Below are 13,056 nucleotides of genomic sequence, written 5' to 3'. Positions count from 1 at the left end.
CCGTCACTCAACTAGACAGTCAGAAGAACATATAGACATGACTGAGCCATGCTCAAAGTGGACACACCTGCTTCAGGTGCTGCAACCATTGCAGCTTCAACTAGGCCTACAGGAGAATGAGAAAGCACAGGATTTTAACATGCTCTTGTTTTTGAACAGGAAAACTCTGAAGACAAAAGGAAAGAAAAAGGCGGAGATAAGATGGTAGTGTTTTCGTGTCTGTTAAGACTGTAGAAAGGATGCTTTGAAAGGGAAAGGTTCCTTAACGAGCCCCCGTTTATGTTCTCAGATCCAAAACACTCACCTTTTTTTTTTTTAATGAGAGAATAGGATATCTTTTTGAGAATACGGGGGTAATACTTTTCTGGAATACTTCAAATACCTGTAAATGTATGACTTGAAACAGTGGCATTTGTTTAAGAAATTGGTTTAAGAAACCCAAATAGTTTCCTCGGCCTCGTGACATGGAAAAAAAAAAACATTATACAAATAAACACTTGATTCACTTTTTCGTTCTGCATTCCTTAACACTGACAACGCTTCCAAATTACAGCTTAAAACAAATGTTTTCCACTGGACCAGAGCAACACAGGAACTAGAAAAGAAATGACAGTGTGTGGTTTATGAGCTGTTAATGTTTCCAAGAGCCAGTAGAAATAAACACCTAGGTAGTGTGTATCGTCAGTGTACTGTATAAAAGGACAGCCCTGTAAAACTGTCCGACAACATCTTTACACTAAGCAAGTGAAATGAAATCTGGATTAATCATTGAAACCATATAAAGATGCCCCGTGTAATTTTCAGGAAAGAATTTGCATTTAAAATGTGGATGAGGGACTTTTGACCTAAACTGAAACTTGGACCTGGATTACATAGGAAACCATTCAGGCTTTTGAAACTTATTTTACCGCAAGTTCACACTTAATAAAAACAACCACCCAGAAACCCATGTTTCTACCATCTCTGTGGAGGGAATACTGGGATACGTACGAAGCTCGCGGGGGCTGGCGTTCTCCTTCATGGCGTCTTGTTGTCGTGACAGCAGCTCGCGCTCCTCCTGCATCTGAATCCTTTCCTGCTCCAACTCGCGCAGCCGGCTGCTTGTAACCTGCAAGGAAAAAAAAAAAAAAAAAAAAGATATTTACACATGTGCGGTCACTTAAAAGATAAGAGAACCATATAACTTCGTAGTGAAATCTTTATTGGGTCCTTAATGTTCAAAAATATCATTAGTGAACTGTGTTACATGTTGAGCTGTGCTTTTATGTGGGTTCAAATGAACTACTGAGCCACAATTATTGGTAATCAAGGGACATCATTTTGTTTGGGCCGCACACGTCATAGGTCGATTTGTTGTTTTCGACCTTTCACAGGATTCATTGATCAGAAACACGCAGCACTGTACCGACTGAAACTCACACGTTTCCTGTACTTACATCACCATCACTACTAAACTCCACCTTTAATGTTGTTGAATTGTGATTTTCTACCTTGCACTCTCTTTGCAACTAGAGAGTTTTACCTGCAGCTCTTGCTCCAGGCTCAGCTGGAGCTCCTCCTTCTGACGCAACTGCTCCTCCAACGCTGCCCGTTCATCCGTGTAGCCATCAATTAAACCTGAACGTGGAGGACGAGAGAAAACAACGGTTATAAATGGTGCTCGAAACAGCCACTGGCACATATTTGGTTTAGCATTCAGATTCATGATTTTGGGTGGGTGCTGAGTCACACATGGACACGAGAGGCAGCCATCCAGAAGACGGAGCACTTAACAGCGGGATACAAAATCCAAGGTAACCATCAACAAAAAAAAATCATTTAAAAAAAACAAACATATCGTACGTGCAAGCTGAGTCGCACGCACACGAACTTAGAGCTGAACACGGGTGAGAACGTCTGACCCATTTTGCTTGACATGAAGTGTGAGACTGAGCCCTACGCACAATACAGCGCTCTATCATTACTGTACTGCTCTGTCACAGGTCAGCAAGCATTACGCACCAGGATGGCATTCAATTCACAGATACAGGATAAACGACTACTCGTTTACGGGGACTGCAACTACGTGAATGTGTTTTCTGATTTGTTGTCTAAACCTGAGAGAGAAGAAGGGAGATGTCTCGTGATGTCATGATGTTATTTTATTTCAGGAATCCCAACAGGAGCCAACTCTATTTACCAAAGGAGGGACCTGTCTATGGCACTCAGCTCCCAAATATGCAAGAATATGTATAACGCAACTGCATTTGCAGACACAATCAATTCAACAAATCTTTTTCATCCCTGATTCATGCATAAACAAAAGGAGCCTTTGCTTCTGTGTTCACCCGCATAGTCTCTTATCAGTCAGTGAAGAGGATGTTTATTTCCAAATGTCAGTCAAAGAGTTGATTCAAAACCTGTCTGAAATGGCCACGCCCTGAACTCCTACCTGCGTGGATCCTCCTCACAATAAGAGGAGAGTTACTCCGCTTTGCTCTTTTGCTCTTTAATACGCGGGTATTTGTACAAGCAGATGTCCAAGAAACACAAGCTTAGCGGATTTCAAACACTCCCTGACAGTTAATGAAGAAAACACGCAGCTGCCCTCCTTTAAACAACATGAAAATGGTGAGTTTACAGTAAGTAAAGGAGGATTTCAATTTAAATTATTATAAAATAGAATAATTTACAAACTGGTCACTGGGTATTTTTGATTACTGCTCATCTTGAGCTTTTCTTTTCAAAGGACTAGAGCGCAAGAAGAACAGATGGTGTAATATATTGTATTTCCTCTTGAGGCAAAAGTGTTAACATGTTGTACATGTTGTACATACGTCACATTTACTTTACATATCTTAGCATATGTATTATTCTGAGTTACACTCCTATTCATTACAATATTCCTTGCTTTTACCAGCTTTGGTTACCTATAAAAGTTTTATAACAGCAAATATTTGCCGCTCCTCTGTGGGATTACTGAAAACAAACACTGTAACAGGATCCTGGACAAGAAAAAGACAACACAGGATTAGAAATGGTTATAAACTCACCGCTGTTCAGAGTGTCCACAAAGCTAACAAGAAGGAAATGATTCTTGGGCAGTGGACTATGTTTGGTGTGTGTGTGTGTGTGTGTGTGTGTGTGAGCCAGAGAGAGTGTATGTAGTTTAAACAGTTGTTCCTCGAGGACCAGCTGTCTGTGACAAGGATGGGACAGCAAGTTGCCTGACAACAAGATCCGTCACGGCGCTCAGCTGCCCTGAAGACCCAAAACTGCCTTCTGACTTCCTATTTGTTCGCATACAATCGGCTTCACCTCCCTCATAATTTAGCTGTCATGTGTTCAAACACAAACCACTGACAGACTCATAAATACCATTTGTCAGGTTCTCACCACAGATGGTCTCATGCTCCTTTACTCTCCCTTTCAAACAGCTGATCCTGTCACTCCTCCCCCCTCCCACCTCCAAACACAAGCGTTTTCACTTCATTCAACTTAATTCTGTAATCACGAGAGTCCACCGAAGAGGGGTTTACGAGCACTACAATTCATCCTATAAAGAGGTTGCCTTGATGTGCTTTACAGTCACTTAACTTGGCACAAATGTAAATTTATCTCACATTTAAATCAGCCAAACAGCCCCCCTTCATTTCCCGCTGATTGCGCGTCATAAAAACATATAAATTCAGATTTGTTCCCATGTTGAAGCTAAAATCTCACCCTCAGCACGGTGAAGCTCCAGGGCCAGCTGCTCCCGCGCCCGCGCCTCCTCCGTCACCCGCTCCTGCAGCTCCTCCTGCTTCTGCAGCAGCTCGTTCATCTCCTGGTTGTGGCGGAAGGACTCTCGCATCAGCTCGGTCTGGGTCATCCGGGCATGTTCAAGCTGAGAGGAGAAAACGCAGCGTCTTTGCATTAAAGAACTTCAGAGGTGAAAATTGTTGTGTGATGTCAGGGCTGATACTGTTAATGTTTGGAGGTTGGTTTGAAAGAACTTGGCATTTTGGAGGCAAGAGTGATGTAGTGAAAGATGTTTTTATGTTGCATTATGGGAAATGTTGGACACTAAAACAGATATTTTGCTTTTTTTTAACAATCAGCTTCTAACGAGCCCTGAACGTGGGCACGTTTGATACCAATGAGCGGATGAAGGTGTAAGAGATGTAAGAGAAACTTCCCATAGTTATATTGACAAATATTATTGACAAGATTTCACACACATTTGCCATATTGTGAGACACGCTTAATGGAAAATCACATATACGCATATGTAGAAATTTGTATTTGAAGAAAGCCACAGTTTTTGTCTGCTTTATAATTAGGCTTATTTTATCTTAAAAGATTTGCAGAAGAGAAAAAAATACTCTAGTCGCTTAATTTAATTATGCTGCTAAACTAAACGCTTTGACTGTTTATACAGCAGACAGACTTCAACAAGTACACAAATAAGGTAAGAAGAAAATTAGATTACGTGCAGATGTAAGAGAAAAACAGTACGATAATGACCTGCTAGTCAGGTGACAGAGTCTATCGTTTCCTTGAGGATGTGCTTTGAAATAACCATCACGCAATAAACCGCCAGCGCTGGCACTCATTACACACAGTAACTTTTCATAGATTTTCATATCTTCCCGGGCAAAGGTCTTATCGTAACATTTCACGGAATCGTGACCCCTGACGCAAGCAAGTTGTTTAATCTTCGACCAAAGATCCTTCGATTCAAGGGGGCTGCTGTGTACCGACGCAGAATGGCATTTAACTCACATCACAAATGTATCTATAAAACATTAGTGCACTGTTTAATATTGCACAAACCAACTCTCTGTGCATAATTCAATCACAGTGCATCCGAGCAAACTTACTGTGTAAGGAGGAGTGGGCAGGGAGATTTTGGAGATGACCTTAAGAAGGTGGCCGTTGACCCTGTGATTGACATGTGAGATCTGTGTCTGCACCACCACGGCGTTTTTCTCGTTCAAAGTGCTGCACATGGGGAAGGGTCGGGGAAGGGGCACGCGGGATTCCACCTCGTACACATCCTGGTCCTCCCCCTCCACCCACACGCTGCTCTGCATGCTGGAGTTCCAGTAAGAGCGGTAGGAATCCATGGTAGGAGACGAACGGATGCGGCGCTGTCAGCTGTTTCTTCTGTGTTGTTAAAGTGGAGGACCTTATCTGGAGTCATCAGAAGGGATTTCCATCTCCTGCGAATTGTCGGGCTGGAGTGTGCAGCCGCAAATGAGAATAAAGTCCGGTGGGGAATGAAGCGGTGAGCAACGTTGTGGATGGCTCCAAGCAACAGTTTCTATGTAATTGGTACACACGAGAAGAGTAAACAACATTTGGTGAGGGTGACATTCATGTTATCTTGGTCACATGCTGCCTTGGTTGAGGTAGAGCAACTTCCAGGCTGATATTGAGGAAGAAAATCATCCGGCAACGGTGAGATAGTTTTTCAGAATAAAAAGTGTCATCCTCTGCAGCAGGTGGAAGTCACGTCTGAGTCCAGCAGCTCAAAGGGCATTCCTGAACATGACCGCGGGAGCTCTGTAAACACAAAAGCAAGCATTTCTTCTCCTCCGTCCTCTGTGGAGATCTCCTCTCTTTGACCGTCTTTCTCCGGAGTAAAACCGTATCACGGTGAAGCTCGGTGAAGCTCGCACCCCCTTGTCTGCTCCCGCTTGCTCTCCTCCCTCTCTCTCTGCTCTCTTTCTCTCCGGAGATTCATTAACAATACTATGCCGCTGTAGCAACCCCAACCTTGCGGGGGAAGCTTCCCAGGGGCCCCTTTTAATTGTTTGGTCCAAGCGGCAGTCGGCCAAGAGTGAAATGACAGCGTTGAGATCTAAAGTCACTCGCTCTTTCCTTTTCACTTCCTTCGCGAACTGCTGTCATTCCCTCTCCACGCATGCTCCCGTGCTCATGTTACTCACCGTCGCTGGATTACTCTCATTTCATTCGAGGCTTACTCACCCCCTGGAGGGACACTGTCACTTTGTTAAACTCACTTCGCCTCTTTACCCACATGCATTGAAAAAAAAAAAAATGCTTAAAATCCAAGACTTCCACGGAGGTTTTAAGCGTTCAGACGAGGACGGTTTTTCCGCTTCCTTCAGCGTTCACACACAGCAGGATAAAAAAAAAAAAAAAAAAGTGGGAGGGAGGGAAGCAGGTGTGGCTTCAATCCTCGGGGCCAGTCCACCAGGTAGATTTGCAAATAGATCAGACACAAATAAGGACAGACAACGCACACCCTTTACACAGAGAGTTGTCAAACCAGATTCCAACCTCACGTAACAACAACAAAAAAAAAAAGCAATTAAGGACTTCTGACCCGTTTCCTCTTGGCCCCACCTACAGTGTAGTCTGCATAGCCTGTCACAAGAAACATTTATACGACTCACTGAAGCGTCTCACCGGCAGATAAACGGGGAGCGAGCAATGAGTGAGCAAACACCTTCCCCGGGCAAATAATTTACAGCAGCAGCTCAACAAAGACTCTGAACATTCCTGATCGGGCTTGTTGTTACATCAGTCTGCTGCTTCACGGGCAAGACGTGACAATCGAGCACCGGCACCAGACAAGACTAATGTACGCTGGATCGATAGCAACAAGGAAATCATTGAGCAAACCATTAGAGGCTTTGTTGATTCCGCGTTTATTGCGCTATTAACTGTGTGTACTTGGAGGAGACGTAAACATGTAATCAACTTGAAAGCACTAAAAAGGTTCATCACTTTTGGTTGCTTGGGTAATGTACCGATTGCTTAATGTTTATGTTGTCAGAAATAGGTGAAAAGTGCCCATTACAATAGTGCAACATGTTTTTTTATTTGACTAATAGTCTATAACTTAAATACACTCACTGGCCACTTTATTAGACATTAGCTAATCAGCCAATCACATGGCGCTATTCAAAGACAACTTGCTGAAGAAAATTGGAAAAACGTTTCCTGTTCTGATGAGTCTCAACTTCAGCTGAGACATTCGGATGTCAGGGTCAGAATTTGGCATAAACAAGATGAAAGCATGGATCCATCCTGTCTTGTATCAACGCTTCAGGCTGGTAGTGGTGGTGTAATGGTGTGGGGGATATTTTCCTGGGCCCCTGAGTACCTGAGTACTGTTGCTGACCATGTCCATCCCTTTATGACCACAGTGGACCATCTTCTGACGGCTCCTTCCAGCAGGATAATGCACCATGTCACAAAGCTCATATCATCTCAAACTGGTTTCTTGAACGTGACAATGAGTTCACTGTGCTCCAGTGGCCTCCACACTCACCAGATCTCAATCCAATAGAGGAACCTTTGGGATGTGGTCGAACGGGAGATTCTCTTCATAGATGTGCAGCCGACAAATTTGCAGCAACTGTGTGATGCTGTCAAATTTAGATTTGAGAAGCTGGAATCGTTCGACATTATTTCCAAAATTATGATTGTTTGTCTATCAAAGTTGGTCAATTGAAAAAATCACTTCTACACTACATTTAGTGTAAGTTAGCTTTTGTTTAATTGTGATACAAAACAGCATAAAGTAAATGAACTGTAATAAGAAAAAATAAAAATAAGAAAAGCTGGTGCATTGTAATCTAATAGACTTCAACACACAAACAATTCAAAAGGCATCGTTCAACCAACGTGTGTTATGATGTCGACGGACGCTGGAGTTGCTTGGCCTGAAAAGTCTTTAAAGCTATTTTTAGATCGCCAAGATAAAAAACCATTTCAGCGTAAATAACGCATGAGCTCCAGCCAGCGGGAAGATGTGCCGTGCACTCGGTTACAGTAACACACTCGGTGGCCTAGTTAAACCGGCCCCCGTCTCTGCGGGCTGACACAGGACACAGCGGGGGCCACTACACGGACAGTGTGAGAAGGGGTGGGGCTGGTCTGTGCCGCCGGGCCGCGATAGGCCGGCCGGCCACACAAAAAAGCTCTGTGTAAATACGTCTCGTATCTATAGGCAACCACTGGGAATGAGGCAGCTCTTTTGTGCGCGGATTCTAGACGGGACAACGTTGTTGCCGGCCACATTCTGCCGTCTCATCCCCATTATGCCGACGTGAACAGGCGCAGAAACTCACAGAGGGGGTTAACAGTGTTGAGTGTGGACATTTAAACGCTCGGACAAAGCTTAAACGTGTCACTGGAGCTTTCTGTTTACAAAAGAAAGACAGGACGATTCAGGAAGGATTCTTCGGTTCAGATAAAAGATTTAAATGACGTAGTGAAAAGTGTTGGATACTGGAATCAGGTGTGTGGTGTGATTATTAGGAGTAAAATTACTTTAATTTGAAAATCTATATACATCAAGACACTTTGAAATGTGTTTTTTTAGAAGAAGAGTTCTACATTTATGTTTTTAACAAGGAGTTTGACACTTTAAGCATTGATAACAACATATAGTAAGTTTATTTGTGACGAATAGAGGAATTGGAAGGTGGTTTTAGGAGTTTCTTAACTTTATTTTTAGCATGAGTGCTAAAATGGCTGCTAGCTGCATACTCACATTTACCATACAAACGTTAAAGCAGCATTAGTGTTCTCACATGACTCTCCACAGGAAAACAAAGAAGATTTAAAACATGTTGCACCAGATCAGATTATTTCATTCTTAAACAAACTTTACGTGAGAACAACTGAGTTTTCTTTCAAGACTTTTCATTCAAGTGGCTCCTTCAGTTCCAAATGACTGGCGAGGAGTTTAGGTATTTGTTTTAAACATCTCTGGGTTGGGTTGTGCAAACCTGAGAGACTCACATGACTAGAGTCTGTTAACAGCCAGATACTTACCTGTAATCAAATGAACCTGGGTGGTGGATTAATTGTGAGAAACTTAAGACTCAAGGTGTCAATGTATGTGAATGTATTTGGTTCGTACCTGGTTGGTGGTGTCTGAGATGGCCATCAGCATCTTCTCCAGAGCCGTCTGCAGCCGGCCGCCGATTCCCATTAAATACTCCTCGTTCTCGAGCTGCGCCCCAGCGCCGAGCAGCAGGCTGTCCATCATCTGCTGGGACAACTCCAGACCCTCGTTGGCCTCCATCTCCCCGGGCCACACATTTCTGTCGTCTGCGCCGGTCCCACTGCTCTGGCCACTTTCTGCGGGAACACAGCAGAAATTTAAGTTTATTTCAGCATCTGCATATTTTAAAGTTCACTCAGATGGTTAATGTATAATGAAGATGTACAATCGTGATGCTGCTTTAATAGTTTATGTGCAGCCACTTACAACCATTTGAAGATGGCATATAAAAGTAAATTGGTGTTTAGAGTTGATGAAGCACAAGCTTTAAAAATGCTAGTCATGACTAGTTTGGATTCCTGACAGAGCAGAACGCCCAGCAGTGCTAAATATAAAACCACAATAAGGGTGAAGGCGCACACTTTATCTGGTTCCAACAAACACACAACACACACACACACGGCCGCCTTTAAGACAGTCGGTAACTATTCAAGACATTTTCTCATTTTCACTTCAAATATTATGACAGCAAGTAGTTCCAACAATCAAGAACAGAACAGAAGATCTACTGGAGAATATAAACAGGTGGAATTATTAGGTTGGCAGCTTTATACAAGAGATCAGATAAAATGCTGCCACTGATGCATACAACTGTGCATGTTTATAATTCAACAACCATACTTTGCATGCACATGTTTGATAAGGGACTGCAATTTAAGGCAGATATCTACAGTTATCTAATGACAAGCTCTTCAGAAAACATGGTTGTTATATTACATGCAATATATAACATGCAATGTTTGCACCTCATTAATAGTTTTTCTGCAGTTATATTTCATTCAAATGAAATGGCAGATTAATTAATGTGTCATAACAGCTTGATATAGTTCAGTAATATGAACAGCTATGTACATCATGTGAAGGTTCTCAGTTCTCCAGGTCATGTTATATCTCTAAACAAGACTAAAACAAAGGCAACAGGTCAAGTTTCCTTGAAGACATTTCAACACTCTGAGGTGAGAATTGGGTCATTAACCGACCATAGTCAGGTGACTTCCGGTCCCTCACAGGTGGATGTCCCTAACAAACACTTAGAAGACAATTCAAACGAGTCCAGTGGCCTTTGCTTTAGTTTTGTTTTGAGACAGAAGCCACATTTGTATTAACAGTGCATTATGATACCGCTAAGCTTGTTAACCTAAGAATGTTTTGTTGTCTTTGGCTTCCATGGAGTCGCCACCCTAACTCAGACCGACTCATTCAGCTTCACAAATGTGCTTTTGTGACACCTGAATTACTGGACTATATGTCCACATTGTTATTTGCATAAGATCAAGTTGTGCGTGCAATATCTGTGCGCACTAATATGAACTGATGGTTTGTTTTTCTACTATAGAAACTCATCAACAACCTTCAGGCTAAACGAAGACACGGCTCAGGCACTAACAGTACGTAGTCATGGTGCACAGGCCTCTATTAGCAACAGCAACTTCACAAGTTCACTTGACAAAATGGATTCAGAACTAAAATGTGTTCGGTTTAAATAATTTTTTTTAATTATCCAGATTTAATAATTAGACAAATTGGAGCTCCAGTCTATAAGATGTTATAAATTGGATTTTAGATGCCAGTCTAATGATGGTTCCTCACATGCAAGTGAAGCTGAGTAAAGCTGCCCACATATTTTTTTTTAGTCCTGTACTGATGTGGCATTCACATTCCCTTATCAGAATATGAATCTGGTTAATTGCCATTTGGATATCAACATAGGGCGTGTTGCAACTGATACGGAGAAAACAGCTAACTCTGCACACACAAGTGGATAGACCTACAGCAATCAGAGCCATTTCGTTGTTAACAAATTCAACTGAGTGGTGCTCAGGTGACGTGTGTGACTATGTCACTGTCACTCTCGTGTTCATCTCTGCCTGAACCCATAACAGCGTGATTGGCCGAGCAGATCCTGCAGTTCCAGACCCATTTTCCACCATAAGTTGGTGAGCGAAGAAGTTGTTCTGACTTCCAGTCTATAGGGTTCTGCACCATGAGTGTGTCCTTCCGTGCTAGAATCACTACAAGATTACTTAAGAAAAAATTTTGTGACTCTCGTCCAAACATGGACACCAGCATTCCTAATTTCCCTTCGGGGATGAATAAAGTAAATTATCTATCTATCTATCTGTTCACTGAATCTCCAGGTCACTTGCCTGCAGCGTAAGGTCTGACGGCTCTCTGTGTGGTGGAGTGAGGCGGCTGCACGCCACCTGAAGCATCACGCAAACTCTGCATGTGGAGGCCCATAGTTTCCTCCGCTGCTGCTGTTGTCTTCAGGACATCAACCAATACCTGACCAAGCGTCTTGTTGGCTTTTTGTAACAGATTTCTGAAACCAAGAAGAGAAGGAAGTCACTATCAGTCTATTTTTTAATTTTGTATAAGACTGAAGCATTGACCATCTCCGTGCACAAAGTGGATCTGATTATTAAGAAACATTAAGACTGCAGCGGTACCTTTCAGTATCCTTATCAGAGGACTCTCCATCATCCTGCAGCGATGATTTGCGCGCGCCAGCCTGCGTCGTTCCCGGCCCGCCTGGATCCTCCTCAACTTCTCCCTCGCCATCACCCGCCGTCTTTAAGGCCTGCACGGGCAGCAGAGAGAGCACAGACAGCAGCCCCGTCATCGCAAAGTTTCAGCTGAGACTCTGCAACAACTCTTCACATCAGTGGACAGCGCGGCCGCACATGTGACCATTAGTAAAAGTAAATTCAAATAAGGCACAGCAAGGCGCACTCAGACACTCTGGCCTTTTTTTTTTTTTTTTTTTAACGAACGCACATGCACACACAAAGACACAATTTAACTCCCTTGGAGCTGAGAGAAACACTACTGTCTTTGTGCTGCTATGGCAACAGGTGCACCTGAGGCGCAGAGAGCGGCAGTGGCCATAGCTCCACCTCCTGGGAGCACAGCAGCGATGCAGCAAAGCAATAAAATATCCTGTCGTTTAAATAAAACACTGTGTACAGGCTGCAGATGAAGACAGGAGCTGTTTCAAACCATGTTATGCGACACCATTTTATTAATGTACCATGTAATAACTGTACACTATGTCACCAGAAAGACAGAGATGCATTTGGGGATTAAGTCTGTACACTTTTGAGGCATTAATTCAGGGAAGTATTGATTGAAATCTTGAGTAATTTATGAGTCTGTGGTTTGTTGTGGAGCTGCAATCAATAGGACTCTACTCGCTGTGGATGGTCCACCAAATTTAACAAAAACGTTAAATGTATTTTTTTATTTAATGTCAAGTTTTAGAATATAGGCCTGCTATATTTTTGCAAAGAGAATGTTTGACTCTTGTCAAAATAAAAGCTTTTTAAGTATCAATTCAACAGTCTGGACTTTTTGACATTACTGGTTCAAAACCAGACAATTTGTCTTGTATAAAAAAAAAAAATATATGGAAACATTTTTTTCTCATCGTCAAACAAATCTAAGCCAATTTCTGAGGATTACCATCTTCCTAAATTATTAAACCGAAAGGGTGCGTTGGAGCAACTCATCGCTCAAAGAACTCGGAAGCTGACAGCCACTGCTATCGCACAGTTAAAGTCTAATCATGCAATAAATGGTTAGTGAAAACCAAGCAGGCGCTGGGATTAGTTCCTCGAGGGAAGACAAGAAAAATCTAATGTAGGAACCAGGGCACGCAGAGCAGGGACATGAGGAAACGGTGCATAATCTACAGCCTAAAATATAGTGAATACAATCATCAACCAATAAAGCACTGTGGTGCTGTGTTTCCTCTGAATGTTGTTGTGATTGTGTGGGAATATTGTAAGAACTATCCAAAGAATGCCAGCAAGTCATTTACTAACAAAGGCTATTGTCTCAAGTTCATTGAGGATGCACCACCTTTAGAGAGACATGCAGGTATCTGATGACTCCAATTAGTGTTGAGCTGCATGGACAAAAATGTTAAGAAAAAATAAAAATCTATATTATGTTAAGCTTCACTTCTTTAATTGTAGCAAAATATGTTGCTGAATAAGTTTATCCTGTTTAAACCACAACTAAAAGATCCTGGTGTCTTGATTCAGGCG

General features: G+C 42.5%; 1 protein-coding gene across 5 annotated transcripts in view; it reads right to left on the bottom strand.

Annotated features, from left to right (window-relative positions):
- The window catches only part of akap9 (A kinase (PRKA) anchor protein 9), a 64,112-nt gene that overhangs the window by 20,953 nt on the left and 30,103 nt on the right, over positions 1–13,056 (bottom strand). For 4 of the 5 annotated variants that reach the window (XM_047604544.1, XM_047604545.1, XM_047604548.1 and 1 more), the window contains 7 exons: positions 11,458–11,588; positions 11,155–11,330; positions 8,864–9,084; positions 3,703–3,865; positions 1,523–1,617; positions 991–1,108; positions 68–106 (listed from right to left, as the gene is read on the bottom strand). In XM_047604544.1, coding sequence (XP_047460500.1) covers positions 68–106; positions 991–1,108; positions 1,523–1,617; positions 3,703–3,865; positions 8,864–9,084; positions 11,155–11,330; positions 11,458–11,588 — 943 coding nt within the window. The remainder of the gene's footprint in view (positions 1–67; positions 107–990; positions 1,109–1,522; positions 1,618–3,702; positions 3,866–8,863; positions 9,085–11,154; positions 11,331–11,457; positions 11,589–13,056) is intronic. The other variant, XM_047604546.1, reaches the window with a different exon arrangement.

This window comes from Mugil cephalus, chromosome 14, assembly GCF_022458985.1.
Source record: "Mugil cephalus isolate CIBA_MC_2020 chromosome 14, CIBA_Mcephalus_1.1, whole genome shotgun sequence".
NCBI classification, from domain to species: Eukaryota; Metazoa; Chordata; class Actinopteri; order Mugiliformes; family Mugilidae; genus Mugil; species Mugil cephalus.
The sequence above is the reverse complement of the archived record's forward strand: the minus strand, read 5'-3'. Positions and strand labels throughout refer to the sequence as shown.